The 19,203-nt window shown below is 36.7% G+C and overlaps 1 protein-coding gene across 1 annotated transcript; it reads right to left on the bottom strand.

Moving 5' to 3' along the window:
• Positions 1-9,140: 9,140 nt before the first annotated feature.
• Positions 9,141-13,749, bottom strand: LOC140753005 (uncharacterized). The gene is made up of 6 exons (XM_073087352.1): positions 12,373-13,749; positions 11,428-11,660; positions 10,876-11,088; positions 10,594-10,731; positions 10,014-10,094; positions 9,141-9,302 (listed from the first exon to the last, which is right to left on the bottom strand). The coding sequence occupies exons 2-6, from the start codon at positions 11,548-11,550 to the stop codon at positions 9,141-9,143; spliced, it is 717 nt and encodes a 238-aa protein (XP_072943453.1). The 5' UTR covers positions 11,551-11,660; positions 12,373-13,749.
• Positions 13,750-19,203: the final 5,454 nt, after the last annotated feature.

Here is a 19,203-nt window from a genome sequence, read left to right on the forward strand (position 1 = left end):
TAACTGGCGATACACTGGTGATACCTACATGCTAAATAAGCAATTATTATTTCATAGTTTAACTAGTTATTTGACAAAAACAAAAAAAATGATAATTATTATGTAGTCCTTGTTGAAACTTGTTCAGGAAGTTATAACTACTTTTACTTTTAACTAGCTACAGTTAAATTGTTGTAAAACTGGGATCTTAACTAAAATCAAAGTTGCGTAGCACAATGCAGGTGAAATTAGCTTCAGGAGATGTAACCGTAGACATCCGTAGCGCGGCGCCCTTCTGCTACCGCTCTACGAAGGGCAAAAACTGGAAGCGGAATTTAAACAGGTACTACAACAATAGACTAGGATCTATGTTGCGTATATTCGGTCAGTAATTTCATAAAAATCGATAGTATTATTTGGAATTTAGAAAGTTACAAAATCTTAACTTCAATTTTTTTTTTGTATCCGTTAAAAACGCTGTCTGTCATGGTCGTTTTATGGATTATTTGTCTCATGACGTCACACAATGAATTAACATATTTCTGAGCTCAGTCCTGTATCATGTCAATCAGTAGATATGTGCTTTCTGCTTTCATAAGCCTACCGTCTATGATGAAAATAACAGGAGTAAATTCTGTCACCTTGTAAATAGCATGACAATGCCGTTTATTCGTATTTACATTATCTGAAGTCACAAATGGCGGAGGGCGTTGTCGGATTTTAAAGTTATAGCAATAAAAACCGCATTCAAATCCACCCATTTGAAAGCTACAATGCCACAGATACGCACGATAAATTTATAACACCTTTCTTTTTGCCTCGGGGGTTAAGAAAAATTAAAAGTGAATTTCTTTATCGTAAATAATATCGATATATAGGTTGTTTAGACCATTTTTTTTGTTCTCAAGGGGGAAACGTTCGAAAGGTACCCGGTGTCGTGGGAGTGACATGTGGGATTCTTACTGCACTAAAACCCCCCCGGTGGCTGTCCTCGGCGCTGCGTAGGTCCCCGGTATCTCAAAAGGAACGCAACCTGAGTCCTCTTAGCGCGTTGCCCCGTCGGGCTCCGCCCAGGTGAGCATGCCGCTCGCCACACCCTCTGGTGTACACGACGGTATGCGACCAAACATACCGCCGTACTTCCCGGGGTCGCCGGTCGGGCTGTCTGAGCTCCCACTCTTGCTGCCCGCAAATTTATATTCTAGTCTATTATTTTTGAACTTATCACTGTATTTAGAGGCGGATAAGGACTTTATTAGTATTTTTGTAAAACAAACTTATACAATAATTTAACCGCAATAGGTAAATTTTGATTGAACGTGTTCAATAATAATAATATAATTAGCATGCGTCGTGATGCAATATTATTGAACTGCAAAATTACAAAGAGTTCTTCTACAATTGTTCATGTCAAAATTGATCCAACCATAGACGTAGAAGCTCGAAAACGCAGAAAATCATATTATTTTTGGAAATAATTTTACAATCATGGCTTACCCTTACCTATTTATAATAGAATATAACTTTAATATAATAACGTTTGGCTATTGTTTAGGTAAAACTAAAGTCTAGAAGTGTAGTGTAAAAGTGTAACTTAAGTGTAGCAATAATCTAGTAGTCTCTATAAATAGGTGGTTACCCGTTGCTTAATTTAGGTCACAAGTTATAGCACTTACATACCTTGCAGCATAAGATGTTTATTGCATTATTTTCCTCGTGTGGCATGTTATGGCATGTTTTAAGTTTATTACCTATGAAGTATAAGGTTTTTCCGTAGGTTGATTTTATTATGAGCATTTAATGGAGGAATATACAAAGGTGTTTCAGAAAATCCACTAGCACTCGAGCGTTATATATTATTTCTTAATCTTGGCTACTACTCGTAAAACTATTTGTTATAACGAATATTATGTACTTTCATAGAAATTGAACTACATCTAAAATCGCTTCATCTTTTTATATTGCCTTCAAACATCACCAATGCTAAATTTTGTCTTATAAAAATAATATGCATTTAATTTTTTTCTGTTCGTTCTTTTACTAGCCAGCAAAAACTACCAATGTTAGGTATAGTACAAAATGAACTTTTTTTTTTCAAATATAAATTGGAAGAGTTTAATCTTGTGTCCGGTCAACGATAATATGTCTTGATAAAAGTGGTCAACGATATGAGCTTAGATACCGGCTTATCGGCAAAAAAAGATTTGATAATATCATAACAAGATACGTAGAGCTGATGTGTGTCTATAAATACCGGGGGCGTGGCGGGGGCTCGGGCGCGAGGCCACGGCCACCGCGGCTCTCTCCTCCAGCGGCCGCAGCAAACTACGTACTAAACAATTATTATGTTTTGTGATGTATTATTTATGTCACGTTAGAATGTAAGTGGCATACCCATTGCTTTGCAGCAGGTACTCGAAAAATATGTAGATGCAGCGGCAACAATTGTAGGTCACGTGACTCGTGCGTGGAACACCTACAATCGAGTGATATGAAATTATGTATTGACTATGAAGTTATTACGAGAACTATTTGATATTAATGAACTCTATAAGCACACACTCGTACCTACTACTACTATATTTAAAATTATGTCACGTTTCTATCTGTTTGTAATTAAAGCTCTACAATTACTCTGTAGGTAGATACAGTAGTAGCTTTATTTGTCCTAATATTCGTTCGTATTCGTTAATAAATTCATTGGGTAAGTACAATGTGAAGTATTAAAATAATACTTTCGCACCTAAATATTTCAAAATAATGTTTTAAACTATAAATGTTACTAGCTGTTTAAACTGTTTAAATATTATGAATGGAATATGTACCTATTACAGTAGTGCATATTTCTAACATAACATGTAAGTGTACTGTGTAGAAGATAGCCCAGTGCAGATCCGGCGCTAGGGTAGAGCGAGAGGACGGTCGCCGGGCACCAGGTGGCAAGGAGCGCAAACAAGCCAAACCCGAACAACAATTTCCAGCAAAAATAAAGTGTTATATTTTGTAGATAATTGAAATACAAATTGCTTACATGAAGTGAATATGTATCTCAAAGGTGTAGAAAAGGTCGCTCTACCTTGATCTAGGCCTAAAGCTTTCGCTGACTCAGTGGTGTGAATGCGAATGATCTCTATCCAAAGAATATAATAAGGTACAGGGGACACTTCAACTGAGCTCCTAGAAATAGGACTGCATCTGTGGTCGCCTTCAGTTTTCAGAACGGACTTTTCTGCTTTGGTGACAGATTTAGGTTCATGCGAGCAGTGAGACGAATATATATACTTTGAAGATCTTAAGGTTATACTAAATTTGAAAAAGTAACATTTTTATAGGCAAGAAGCGAGTACCTACGTAACGTAAACGAGCATACAATCCATCGTTAGGAGCTACTTTAATATTATACGAAAAAACGTGGAAAAAAATATAAAACACTTAGTTCTGTTACAACAAAATAGTGGCAATGCGTCCGTTTGCGTTGTTTGTCCGCTGATAGGCAGCCGCGGGCCGCGGCCCGGCGGCGGCGCTCCGAGAGCCGCTATCTGCGATGTTATCGGGCGACCCGAACTCCGCACTCTTGTCGCTGTATTTTTATTCGGCTGTTGAAAACGAAGCGAGCGCGCGTATGACGTAGGAGCGGTCACAAATACCCCGCGGCCGACATGTCCGCGCGCCGGCGCCGTGTCCGGCAACAACACATTGATGGACTACGTACTCACTATTACACATTCATTATCACATGCATGCATAATCGAAAATTCATTTGCGGATTAATGCGCGCAACTTTATCCGTCGACAGCATTGAAAAATAGTTTATTTTTGTGTCCCAGAGTCACGCTCACTCGCATAAACCTATATTATGTCTATGGTCACGATCCTTTTAATTATTATTCATAATATGCATGCACCGGTTAGTTCAGAAATATTAGTACAACTTCATAAATTATTCTTTCGCTTGATTAATGTTCAATTTACCTTAAAGCAGAAATATAACGCGTTAGGTATATTTATGATTACACCTTAGAAAGTATCGACTGTTAATGTGGACAAGGGACACAATTTATTGGGATACACGGAAAACGGAACGTCGACCTACTTACGAGGTACCACCTGTTCAATTAAGAATAGTGCACTCGGCAGAATGTGTCTCATATAAATTACGACGATTAAAACACGTACGTAAAAAAACATTAAATCTCGTAAATACTGAATAAACACAAAGGTATGCAAAATTAACTGCTTACAATAAGTAGTAGCAACTAAGAAATAAGTATATTACAAATGTATATTAGAAAAATGCATCAATAAATGCCTCTGCACCCTGTTCAAAATGTAGAGACGGTTTTACCCGAATGCGAGGCGCTGAGTAGGGTAATGAGTAGGTATATCAGCCTATGTATGTAGGTATGAGTGTATGTTCCGTAATGGTTATCGTCATATCCCTTAAAGACTCGTGGGCCTATTTTGATAATTCCATAATTATGTGCATATGTAGGTATATCATAAAACTTTTAACTTCTCTTCAGACTTCATTGAAGGCATTTAGCTTCTATGCATCTAATCATTTGTATTTTAATTATGGTAAGTATTGTACCGAGTCATCGTTCATCAAAATATTAAGTAAGTAATTTATGTGTTTCGCTTACTTTCAGTCAATGTCGGAACTGTGACGGCGAGCACCGAGCAAGCGCCTGCGTTGTTTGCTAGGAATAATTAATTACATTTATAAGTGACATAATGTATTCTGTCGCCTTCACTGTGGTAGTTAACACAATATTGAGGAAAAAAGTGTAATATACATGTATTATAACTAACTTCGTTCTGTTTTGGTGCCAATTGCCAAAGGGACCTACTTAAGATATTAATTGGTACCGCTATAGTATTTGTCCTCTATGCCTATTGAGGGTAGAGGTCCGGCGATATCAACTAATAAGATATGATGGAATTTGAAAACTATATTGAGTCGAATCGATAGAATTAGGTAGGTACTATAAGATTACAGAATAGATAATATTAATGTCTATTGTTCATTATAATAGACTACCTGATTTACGATTGTTTCAAGGATTTTATTTCGATTATAAACACTACTGTCACTTACATTCATGTACCTACCTATACGTTTGGTAGTATGCAATCGTGTAGGTATAATTATTAGAGAGCTAACACAAGCGGGAGCCCACTCCGGCCATGGCCACCGCTGCCGGACTAGCGATGCGCGATTGTTACTAAAAACAATCGAATCGAATCGAATTATTCGATTGTTATTGCGTTCGATTGTATTCGAATAACTATCGAACAATCGAAATTGTTCGATTGTTGGTCGATTGTTCGATTGTTTGGCGATTGTTCGATAGTTTGAATTGTTCGATAGTTCGATTGGTTGGTCGATTGTTTGATTGTTCGTCGATTATTCGATTACCGTTGACACGGCTCCCGTATGGGTCCCGTTTTTTTTTTGCTCGTCATGTTACTTCATGACACGTTTAGGGCAGGTCGATTTTTATTTGAACATCGATTGTTATTCGTACGTCGATTGTTATTCGATTGTTTTTTGTTACTACGAATAAATCGACAATCGATTGTTAATTCCGTCGATTGTCGATTTATTTGATTGTTTTTTTTTAGAACAATCGCCCATCGCTATGCCGGACTGTCGTCAGCGACTGCCGAAGTGCCGACTGATGACCGCCGGCGACTGTGACTTTCTGAAATTGCGTTGTAAAAGGCTTCGACTAACGTAGAATTTACCTAATACCGATATTAATTAGATATTCAAATTTTAAATACGTGGTATGTTTTATTTTCGTAGTTTTTCGATATTCTTGCTTAAAATATATTATATAACTACATGTCGCAGCCAACTAGCTTAACTAACGGTACAATTAATATCCGCATTAATTTAGCTATAGCGGTAAATAACTGGCTTTTTGTTGCTTAGGTCATTCATACAAAGATGGCTGTGAGATACATATGGTAGGTATATCAATTATAGGGTCGAGTAATAAAAATATACGTTTTGTTACAATTATCTCGGCAATGTCATTTACATACCTACATTTGAACTACTGAATTTACATTATGTTGACGTTTTGTTTGGCGTACGTTGGTTACCTTGGCCGCGGTGGCGCGAGCCCTGAGTAGGTGGTGTGCAGGTGGCAGACATTAAGTCTCAAGAGTTCTTTCTACACGTGCGGAGATCCATAAGTACAAAATGCATGAAAAACTATTATTAAATTGGCTGTCACCAGCTGCCGGTGGCTGTGGTCATTTGTTGATTACTTTTCTTTATGCCTTTGTCGTAGATATAGACAACGATCGTAAATGAGGAAATCGTGCTGGTTTAAATGGCTGACAATCCTATTTATGTCCCACTGATGATCACTAGTATTTGCCCACAACTGGATGTTAACAAATCTCCTATAAAGTCTCTAATAAAGTTTAATGACTGCTATCTAATGATAACAATCAGGGTCGATGGCTTAACGTCCTCTCCGAAGCACAAAAACGCGTGTGTTATGTTTAGCCATCTTAGATCGCTAGGATCTATGCATCGCTAACCACCAACTTATCTTATTAGAATTAGGAGGCAGAAGAATCTAAAAGTTTTATCTTTAACTGACGTCCTAACCGAATAAAAAAGGTAGCAATACCTACCTACTTTGTTTATCTTACTCTACCTACTTTAGTCACACAAGGACTTATATATAGATCTTATTATTAAATGATTTTACACTTATTTAGAGTTCACTAAATTACATTGTATTTAACTAAACGTACTGTTTTATTTTTTAATATCAAAATACCGGTACTAACCTATGCAAAATAGTAGGTTAGGTACACTTGAATTCATAGTAACCAATAGTAAGTAACATATTTTTAACCAATATATTGTGTTGAATGATTGAATGTGTGTGTACCTAACTATGTAAAGATTTTGAATATCTTTATATACCTAAATTTTCACAATTACATATACTTATTTACAAATAGAATATTTATATTAAGAAGTGTTATTTGTACAGTTGTAAGTTGGTACTTAATCAGTTGCTATTAAAACGTAATGTTTATTATTTTAAAATACTGATAACTTTTGGCATAAAGATAAAATCTCGATCCTCTTTATATAATATGTTATCGTCGGGTCGAAGGGCACGCATCGAAAACCACTAAATTAGTTTGAAAATTACTGATAACTTTTCACATAATATAGCTACAAACATGTTGTCATCATATCATCAGCAAAACTTAATTATGTGATCTTGTGTCTTGAGTCTAGCAGTCAAGCATTGATAAATATAAGAATATGGAATTTGGCCATGGTAGTATTTATACACCGGTGTGATAAGGGGTTAAATTCTTTTCCGAGACATTCCAACTTAGTCCTTAGTTGGAACGTAATCTTATCTGCAGCAGCCACTTACCACCTGGTGGACTACATGCTAGCTTGTTACTTCTATACCTACTAAAAATGCGTAGCTACGCATAAACACGTTACATTGTAAAATGTTGGTTGAAATATTGCACAAAATTATATTTACCACCTTTGTTTATAACGAAACATTGAAGTATTTATACTTAGTAGCATAAGACATAAAACATTAAAGGAGGATTTTCATGGGTAATTTTGAACAAGCTCGTGTTACAATTTTAAAAATATTTATTACTTACAACACTGAATATCTTAATAATGTAGGAACATACAATATAACGACACAATTCAAGAGGTAGTGTTATTGGTATAGCGGCGATCACAAAACCTACAGGGTATAGTATATTTCAGGACGTTCGAGAATTATGGAAATGGACAGCACGGATGACTGCTTTTAGTATATTTCAGCATATTTACAACTTTAAGCATTATAATTAGTAAAAGTTGAACAGTTCCTATATATTGTTAATTCGAGGCGTTTTTAATTGAAATTAGATATGTAAGTCGTACCTACTAATTTACTTTGCTGATTATACGTTATATATTGTGTCAAGAATAAATAATAAAGATTAGTTATAAGCTGAGTACTAATGAAGTATCTGCTTCAGATGCAAGAATTAGATGCATTGAGCATAGCAATTAACAAATTGCGTTGGACGGATGTCGGCCATGAGAGTGTCCCTTGCGGAAGACAGTATATTGTCTGGTCATCTTTATTTATGTATATTTACTGGACAGCACCATAATATAATGTCTTGATCCTCCTTCTACCATTAGACACGTACCACGTATATTATTTTCCAGGCATTCTGTGTCACAAATAGTTTATACTTGTGACATTGAATGCAAATGATTAAATAAAAATAAGAGACCTTCACGCTAAGGTATATAATTGCTATTATAATTGTATAGGCGGTCTGTAGCGACTTCCCGCCACTTGTCAAGAGATGGCGCTGCTGAATCACGCTATCGAAGTTTTCTAAACATCTGGCATATACAAGCTCCGAACTGAGACTGTTGGAGCGCGGCCGCTCCCCGGGCATGATCACCTAGCCCGGCGGGAGATCTCCTCTTGCCAAACTCTCTATGAAATTACTTTTAAATGTGTTTACATTTATAATAGAAAAGTCAAACATTCTAGTCGTTCAGGAGTATTGGAACTATACAGCATGAATTATTATTTTTAAAGCCTGCTCTACATTCTCGCGAGAATTTTGCGAGAACGCGAGAAAACCCGATTTGTATCGGCTCCACATTCTCGTTTCTCGTGATTTTCTCGCGTTTTGGCGAGGTTTTCGCTAGAATGTGGCGCAGGCTTAACAGTGAACAATTACAATGAAGTAGGTAACACCGGAATGGAGCTGGTTAAGGTCGTAGCAGACATGCTACTGTTAGTCTTTCAAACCTATGCGGGGTACCTATAACGTTCGATCGTTTCATCTGGCTTGTCCGAAACGCAGCTAAATCGTACGTTTTATCTTTTTTTTATACATTAATTTATCGTGAGTATTCATTACATGATATGTAAGTAAATTTTCCATCCATCCTAGGGTTAACCGAATGGTATTATTAGGCATAATTTTGCTCCGTTGTAACTGCTATATGTATTATCGAGATGCAATAAATAAATATATCGTGTAATAATCGTGGATCGCCGGTGCTAGAAGAATCATATCTGCTGGGGTTCTTAAAGGTATTGGAGATCGTCATGCGGGATATCGTGGGGGCGCGGTCAGGCGGCGGCGAGCGCGGCGGGCGGCTTGGCGGCGGCGGCGTCGCGGCGGCGCGCGGGCGGCGAGGCGGCGCGCGGCGCGGCGGCGGCCGGCGCGGCCCACAGCGCGCGGTACAGCGCCGAGCACAGTGCCGACCCGCTCAGCGGACCCACCCAGTAGATCTGCAGTAAAATGTATATTTATTAAAAGGAGAATGCCCATTCTTGGTACTGATTTTTCTCATGCGTCAAAATGAAAGTAATATTAAAATTATTTTTTGATTTTTTTTACATAATTTGACGATCAGAGTAGTTTCATTGAACAAGGGGGTTCCATTTAAGATAAAATAAGACGAAATGTTGATTGTTGTTATTAAAAATTAAAATGGCGGAATTTTATACTCGGAATTCAATAAGATCTATTAGTGTTTTGACTAATGATTTTTCTCATGCATCAAAATGAAAGTAACATTAAAAATATTTTTTTATTTTTTTACATAGTTTGTCAATCAGAATAGTTTCTTTGAACAAGGGGGTTCCATTTAAGATAAAATAAGACGAAATGTTGATTGTTGTTCCTAAAAATTAAAATGGCGGTATTTTATACTCGGTATTCATTATTTTAGGTTTTTAGGATTATTTTAGGTTTTTTTACCTACTACCTTTAAAAGTAAAAAAAAAATATATCTTTTTTCAACTCTGCGTAACTGGTCCTCTTCCAGTATAAGTACTTAACATAAGTAATATTTACTAAACATACGAAGAAAATGGGATCGGGACAGACTTTAAATAATCAATACAATTTTATTATATATATATTTTATTACATAATTAATTATATTATTAGCGACATATGAAAGCCATGTTGAGTGAGAAATAAGCTGTTTCACTCACCCAGTGGTGCGTCCAGTCGCCGGAGCAGAGCGCGGGCCCGAGCGAGCGCATCGGGTTCATGCTGGCGCCCGTCAGGTCGCCCTGCAACATTGCAAGAAAAACAATTTACAACCATACGTACCTATAGAATAATTAGAAATTACAAATCTACTAAATCACTCATGCCATGAGTAGATTAGGTAAGTCGTTACTGCACTCTATGCGCATCTCTATCGGGTACATGTGCCATGTGGGAGTTATGTCATGTGTGATATGAATATTATGAAATATGAATACCTATTAAATGTTTCTTTCTTTCTTTCTTTCTTTCTATTACTATAGTGTAAATATACTTTTATTTTTACGCACATTATTAATATAAGATTTCAAAATAATTTATTTAGGCGCCATCATTAATATTACTATATATGTATGTAACTGACATACAGACTCATATTCAGCGATCAGTTTTAAATTTGAAGCATTAAATACTTCAAACATCTGTGGCTACATCTGTTTTCTGTCTCACATATAGTAGCCACGTGTTCTTGTCACAAATTATGTGTAAGCCAGTCAGAGAGTGCAGAGAGTCGTCACGCACCCCCACGAGCGAGAGGCCGGCCACGGCGAGCCCGATGCGCAGCGGCCACGAGTCGAGCAGGCGGCGGTTGCGCGCGTCCCACGCCGCGCAGTTGGCCAGCGCCAGGCAGCCGCCCAGCGTCGCCTCGATACCCAGCGCCTGGTCATAAGAAACTTCGTACACTGTACTGATTCCTCGATTACATTATATTTTAGCAGAGGAACTTGACAATCAAAGTTAGCTTCTGTAGATTACTTAATACAACTATATCAGTTTGAGTGTCAAGTGCGTCGAGTAGCTCACCTGAAGCACGGGCAGGTCTGGCGCGGGCTTGGTGACGCAGGCGGGCGCGCTGCCGGGCGGGGCCAGCGCCGCCAGCGCCGCCGCGCCGGCCGCCGCGCCCAGCAGCTGCGCCGCCGCCAGCGCCGCCGCGCGCCACGCGCGGATCCGCCCCGCCACCGCCGCCGCCAGCGCCACCGTCGGGTTGAACATCGCGCCCGAGATGTGGTCGAAGCACTGCAATGCCGATCACATCACTGCACATCGCATTCCAAGATTCCACTCATTATAGTACGACTCCGGATGCACCTCTGCCGCACCTATTTCTGTCTTATAACAGTAGTGTTAAGCGCTGCTGTCCCGCTTTGAAAGGTGCGGAAACGTAGACATATCCGAGGCGTTCCTTAGAATCTTATCCTCAATTAATTCCTAGGCAATAACCTCAGGTAGGCATTAATCGTATTGAATACAGGTGTTCATGAGCGGCAGTAGGCACTTACCATCCGATGGACTGAATGCTCTTATTGCAAAAACAATATCGTGTTAACCTTAAAAGTTAATAAGAATTGTATGTACCTGGACGAGCACCGCGACGACCAGCCCAGCGGTGATGGCGCGCTGCAGCAGCGGGCCGTGTCCGGCGGCGGGCAGGCACGTGAGCAGCAGCAGCAGCACGGTGCCGAGCGCCTCGCTGAGCATCGCGCGGCCGAGCTCGCCGCACGCCGCGCGGCCGCACACGCGCCGCCGCCGCGCCGCCGCGCCGCCCGAGCCCGCGCTCACGCTGCCTCCGCGACGCACCTCGAACCCTCCTGCAAATTATAAAATCCGAATTTTTTAACGAGCTGGCAAACATGGCTGCCATGGTTTTTTCTTCTTTTATGAATGTTGCACCGAAAAATTGTAGACCTTCTACAATCAAGTTAAATCCGGTGAGCTATAAGTCTAATAAAAATAACAGAAACGATAGCACAGTCAGTGCGTAGGAGGCCTGTGCGGTCGGTAGGAGGCCTGTGTGACCAGCAGAAGCACGGGGGTCATTACCTTAGAAGTTCGCCTTCATTCGTTTGATCGTAAAAGCTGTTGGTTACTTGTGCTGCTGAGCAGTGGCGATCTAAGGTCGTTGGAGGCCCCCAGTGTAAAAAGTTCGCCGGTGATTCTGTTATCTTTTTTTTAGCTGACTGATACACATTTCATGGATTGTTTGGTTCTGACGACCTTTTTTTTAGCGACTGTGTTTGGAGGCCCCCAGGCTCCTTCCGCCCACCCCCTTAAGCCGCTAGAGTTGCAGAGATAAGCTTAATGCATGCATTATATTAACCTTGTATGAGGATTTTTATCTTTAAGGTAGGTATTGCCACGGTTGTCCCTGTAGTCTCGGGACTAGAATAGGGCTACGGTATCCCCTGCCTGTCGTAAGAGGCGACTTAAAGGGGGCTTCTGGGGTTGCGGGCGGCAAGGGTGGGAGCTCGAACCGTCCAGCAAGTAACCCCGGGAAGGACGACGGTGTGTGTGGCCGCATACCGTTGTAAACACTAGGTGTGTGGGAGGAGCGTAAACTGCTCCCCCAGGGAAGAGCCCGATTGGGGCATCGCGCTCGGAGGACTCCGGTTGTGTTCCATCGGAGATCCCAGAGTTCTCCACCAAGCGCCGAGGACGGCCACCGGGGGGGTTTTAGTGTGGTAAAAATCCCGCATAACCCGGTGTCGCTCCCACGTCGTCGGGTACCTTTTGAAGGTTTCCCCCTTCGAAAAAAAAAAAATAGGTATTGCCACGGTACAAATATCTATAGATCCTTATACTGTGGTATTGCTCTGGCCTTGCCCTTGCCATACATGAAGAAATGGAGGTGCAACAGATGAGGTTTTCTGTTAATGCCATGGCGGATGCATCTTCTTGGATAATGTCACACTTAACTATCTATCGCTTCCATGTCATTTTCATGTATTTTCTTGGTAGGTACCCAAGTACATCACTATTGAAAATTAATCAATGTTATTGATTTTTTAAATCTGCATTTTATTATATTTTTGTCATTTGTAACCAGCCTAGTAAAACTCTTCGCTTAGAAAAAATATGTGATTTCAAACATACTAAGTATTTCTCTTATGTTAGTTGTCGGTGACACCACAGTGACGCAAAACAAGTAAAGAATTTTAGTTTCACATAATCGTAAAACGAAAACTTTTAACTTTTAACATTTAACGTAGGAATGATGTAATGAAGTAAAAATATATTTTTTACTTTTTAATTTTAAAACAGAAATAAGTCGAATTCGATTATAGCACAGTATAAGGATAGAAAGCAACCAAAAACATCACAATATAGTCTATAACTTTTCTTCGCCATATTATTCTTGAAACAAAAAAATATACTTCTTAAAAAACCGTCACATCACCCGCTCGTCACTGTGGCACATTCACGACTGTTCGTATACTAAGTGAATACTTACTCGAGGCGAGTAGGCGTGGCTTGCGTTTCGTGCGTTTGTATGAAGATAAAATACTGTATACATCCTTATACTGTGATTATAGTGTGCGTTGTACCGGTTGTACGGTGTACGTACTCGTATCTGGGTACAAATAACATTTTGTTTTGATAATTTATTTATTCGTGAAAAACACGGTGCCGCAGCAGCGATCGATCAAGATCAAGAAAACGATATCAGATTCATGAGTTTGACAAGGACCTTGCTTTTGGGTTATCTGTATACTTTTGTATTAAAAGATAAAAAATAAATGTTATTTATATTTTAAGTGACGACTCCAATACTTCGTTTACAACTATTTGCGATGTGGCTATTGCGGCACGTGTAGCTTAATTCCAAAAATCAAAATGTACCTATACAAAAAATATAATCAGCCCTTTTTCTTTAACTAATATATTATTTATCTATGTTATTGTAACTGTTATCGTCGTTAATAAGAAGCTTGGATATTAACGATATCACATTTTTATAACGTTACATTAAAGTAATAAGTGACTCATTTGATACTACAGTTTAAAAACAGATGCGGGTAGGTGAAGTGGGGACGACACCTTGGCGGCGCTCGAATTAACAGAGAGCGACATTCTGGTCGGAGACTTCAGCAAGAGCAGTCGAATAACGGAGATACTTGTGTAGTTATAATACTTCTAATCACTAGTGTGAACTTACTTACGTATAATTGTTATATCGTTACTCTGTACCGTTTATGTGACTATATTATTACATGACTTCAAGACCTACAAGATGAGTTTGATTTCATCAGAAGTGTACAAGAACCAGCTCACAATCATGGACGGCGATTCGTAAGTACGAACATACTTGACACAGGAATAAAAACCGTGAGTTAAAACATTATTATGTCATATGTGAATTCATCTTGGTAGAATAAGTAAAAATGGGGGTAGATAAATGTCGTTGATGTAAGGGAAAACTCATTTGAATTAAGAAAATGGATAGATTGAGACTAGTAATTCAATGAAATGTTAATACCCTCTGAAAATGATATACTTAAATTTTGTGAACAAACTTTACTCTTATCAAATTACTTGTTAACATTGTAAACTGAGGTGTTTACTTCAAAATAAGTGCATTTTCTGTGAAGAAGTGTCTAAAAGTAATTTTGCAAGGCAGTTCTTGTGGTAAATCTGTCCATTTGGTTAAATTCTGTGGTGTAAAAAGTAAATCCTAATTGTTCTAAAGTTACACCTACTTTGAAATATATAGAAATACACGTACTTATGAAAATATTTTAAGGATCTTTAATCTTAAATGTCAGGCTTTATAGATATGGGAACCTAATGGTTGTTAATATAGGCTAATGTACGCCAGAAATTGCATACAGGTTAGATTTGAATTTATTTTTGATAACTTTTAATGTTTCAAACGGGGTTTACGTATATGCGTTTGTTTTTATTGTATGGAAGGGACTATGCGGTAGCAACAAACGCAGTTACAGAGTACAGTATACCTACTTGATATAAGTGACACGTTTATTAAGTTGCAAAATTTTGATTATTCATAATTGTACAGAAATGTATAATATCTACGTGGTACATATTTAACTGCCTGCAAAAAAGTATCACGACCACGGTATTGAGTGGCTGAGTGTACCCAGGAGGGAAATGGTAAATGAGTTTAAGGTTTATTGTTTTTTTTTTTGGATATTAATTGACTATATTTAAAAATAAACTTGCATTCACATCTACATTGTTCACATTTTCATTTTATAAATCAATGAAAGTTTCCTTTTGATTTCATATACTTGATACGTAATTGTTATGAAAGAAGCATACGTACGTTGCCAAATTTAGATTTCCATCAATTCTAGGCGAATTCACGCAGTACTGTGTACTACTGTGTTTTGACTCCCATAAAGTATAAATGCACATTAGTTAATGATCTATAAGAAAACTGAGAAACTTATGCGCAGCGGTCTTTGGAATATTATATATAAAAATATCTCTCTTATCTCCCATTCTACTTCAGACTGACTCACTTATACATAATATTAAATGTCTGTTTTAAATTTAGTATGCAACGTTTCGTTTTGTATTAATATTTCTTTACATCTCGTAATTTTAAATCTTTAAATTTCAATTTGAATTTGACACATTACACGTCCTTTTGGTTTGAAAATTGGGCACTATCAAGTACTGGTAAATGAAGTTTGTACCTTAAACGTTGAGACGCTTAGACTATCGATATTATTAATTATGTGAGCCATTTACGAAATGATAAACGGGATCCACTTTGTATGGGATTGAGAATAAATTATTTTAAGTAAAATAATAATAATAATAATAATAAATTGATGCTTTTATAACTTGAGCTTAGTTCTATTTACAAGTTACAGCAATTAAGTTATTATACGTATTAAGTGAGAAACGGTCACTGAAGCCTACATAAATTTAGATAGTCTCTTGTATACCATATTTAAAATGAGTCTTGCCTGCGACTTTGTTCATGTGGAGTCAGAATATAATTTGAATTGCATTTTTAAAACGAGTCTTGCCTGCGACTTTGTTCATGTGGATTCAAAATATAATTTGAATTGCATTTTTAAAACGAGTCTTGCCTGCGACTTTGTTCATGTGGATTCAAAATATAATTTGAATTGTACTTCACTGCATAGTCTCGAAATGATAATGTTGACATGTAGTACACCGCCAGTCGTCAGCCTTGTGTCACGTATATTCAGAGCTAAAAACCTCGAATTCAAATAATTTAAAACAATATCCAACCTACTTATAGCGCCCCCTACCGGTAAATGTCATTATCGTTTTTCGTGCAGCCTGTGTACATTTATGATTTTTCAAAATAAGAAATAAAATAAGTAATTTATAGTAAAAATTGTTAATTTATAACAAATATTTCAATTAATAATTTATAAAAGAAGTAGGTGTGATATATTGTGCAGAAAAGTTACAATGGAAAATAAAGAATTTTGACGAAATTATTCTGAAGACTTGTACTAGGCGGCCATTACGAATGCCGTCGCAAATTGAAAATGTATTATTTTCATTTATTAAAGATAAGATGATAATCTTATATATTCATGAGGAATGACAAGGTAAATTTTTACATATATATTTTTCCAAGCAAAGGATTTTTAGATTACCATATTGTTCTGTAGCAAGGAATTTGACGTCTTATGTTCATTAACTAAGCTTGTCACCTATTTAGGTGATCTCGCTTATTTAAATCCTTATATAAATCTCGCTTATATAAAGCTATGAACATAGAAATAGGGTGCTATTTAGCCCCGTGCATGGGTACTAACCCGTTTATACTGAGTATTTACTCACATAAAAGAATCTACTATTGAGTAGAATATACCTAATAGGTATTCACCCGTTCAAATAAGGTTATGACCCTTACATATTGGATATTTACCTACATTACAAGAAATAGGGTGCTATTTAGCCCCGTTCATGGGTACTAACCTGTTTATATTGAGTATTTACTCACATAAAATAATCTACTATTGAGTAGAATATACCTAATGGATATTCATCCGTTCAAATAAGGGACCCTTACATATTGGATATTTACCTATATAACAACTATAACAAGATACTACTATTAAGTAGACGGATACAACGGATATTCACCCATTCTAATAGGGTATTATGTCCTTCACATTGGGTAAATAACCCATATAACAAAATACTAATAATCAGTAGATAGACACAACTATTACCATCGAGTGGGTGTAATGATTTTAATGAATGAACATTTTATTGAAGAATCATTCAGATTAATAATGTACATGATACAGGATATAGAGATGACAATTTATATCCTTTTGTAATACTCTAGAAGAACCTAAATTTGGTTTAACCTTTCATAAGAATTTGGTATCTAGGTAGATCAGCATATTAAAGAGTAATTTACTAAAGGAACTATCCATCTATCTAGATGGTGATAGATAGACTAAAGGAAAAAATAGTTTAAAGGAAGAACACTAGCCTCTAGGAAACTGTGGGACGGATAACACATGATTAGGCTTTAAAAGTTGCACAAGTCGCAGTTACTATTGTAGCTGTAAAGAGTCAAAAGCCATGCCACATCAGGCGAATGCTTACTGCTCTCGAGCATTTGACATGATTGTTTCTTAATAATTTTAAATTATTTGCCTTTATAAAGATAATTTGCTATCAATTATCTTATTACTGGTGCTGGTCATTTATTATGTATAATAAATAATAAGAAGAAATTTCATAGTACAAGTACTGGAACAAATAATCAGCAAAATGGTTTAAGAAACAATGATTGTTCAATTCATATATATATAGTACAATATTTTATAATAACAAATATAACGAAGATATTTACACTTCATCCTATGATAAACTTCATCCAAAAGCTTGAGATACTCATACCAAATAGGGTCATTATCTGACTTACAACAAGCCTCATGCACAAATACCTGTGTCACAGAAAGGCTTGATCGAAGTTTCCTTTGGAATAAATCTTCAATCACAACAGATTTTTAGGTGAGTGGTTAATAATGTGGTCGATTATAATTATAATTTTAAAGACCAGTTGTAACAAATAACTATTGACCCAAGCTTTGCAAGTGGTTAGCTTTAAGAGTATTTGTATAAACACTTAAACTCATTATTCTCAAGGAATGAAGATTTTGTCAAAATATACTCGGTATGTATGTAGAAAGACTTCTCACATCAGTGGTAACATATTGTTTACTCTTAACCAATTTTTTACAATATTTTTACTTTACCAACACCTGATGATGGTGATGTTGGTTTATATTGAATATCTTGGTCTTAATCTTGAGCTTTAAATAAAGCCTGGCATTCCACTCACTACTTACTATTGTTTTCAAGAATGCATATTTGGATACTAATTCATGATTACCTTAAACAGTGTTTACATGTCTATGGTTAAATGGAAATTATATGCATTTCAAGTTCTTTCCTTTGGTTTGAGCAGAACACTATATTTATGTTAATACTAACCTTTTAAACATATACAAGACCATACATAACTGATTAAGATCTAGGGACATTGTGTCAGTTATATATTTATATAACATAGTTCCTATTTGAAATGTCATAATAATGGACAAGGAACAATAACGACACTTAGTAATTTAGGATCATAGACATAACAAGCTATATCATTCTTTAGGATTTAATGGTTACTTAAAAGATAGTTCGATAATTGGAAATAATACAACTGTTAAGGTTGTTAATTGTATTATACAAGCAATAAATAAATAAAAAATCAAATTGCTTTACCATTAGATAAAAGATTAAAAATCAACACAAGGGTGAAATAAAAAGAAAAATATATATAACAATAATATTAAAAAATAAAAATTATAATAAATGCAAAGATATGTATATATATATATATAACAATTTTAATAATGTTTATCAAAATACTATCCCTCTTACAGATAGATATAATTACAGGTGGTAGTTGTCATATTATTTTTATTATCGGGACACAATCAGTTATGTAACATATGGTCATTATTCTCGGTATTTTTGTTATTCGATTTAAATAACAAATCCGATCAACTATTTAAAGTTAAATGCAGCGTTACTTGTGCTTAAAGATATTTTTTCAATAAGCATCTTCAACACGGTGAAACCCTAATTAATACGTGTAGGCAACTCCACAGTTATTTCATATAGAAACAGCATGGTGTTTAATACCCACATTTAACCGTAATATCAAGGCACATATTGGATTTATTGAATACCCAAAAAATGTTTTTATTTCCCTAATACATTCAATAATTTCAGAATGAATTTGCTATCACTAAATCAAGATTATACATTGCGAATTAACACTCTGAAGGTTTTTAAATAGATTTATTTACTAGGAAACCTACAAGA

This window comes from Epargyreus clarus, unplaced genomic scaffold (assembly GCF_041222505.1).
Source record: "Epargyreus clarus isolate Ecla_fem2 unplaced genomic scaffold, WU_Ecla_fem_2.2 ptg000026l, whole genome shotgun sequence".
Classification (NCBI taxonomy): Eukaryota; Metazoa; Arthropoda; class Insecta; order Lepidoptera; family Hesperiidae; genus Epargyreus; species Epargyreus clarus.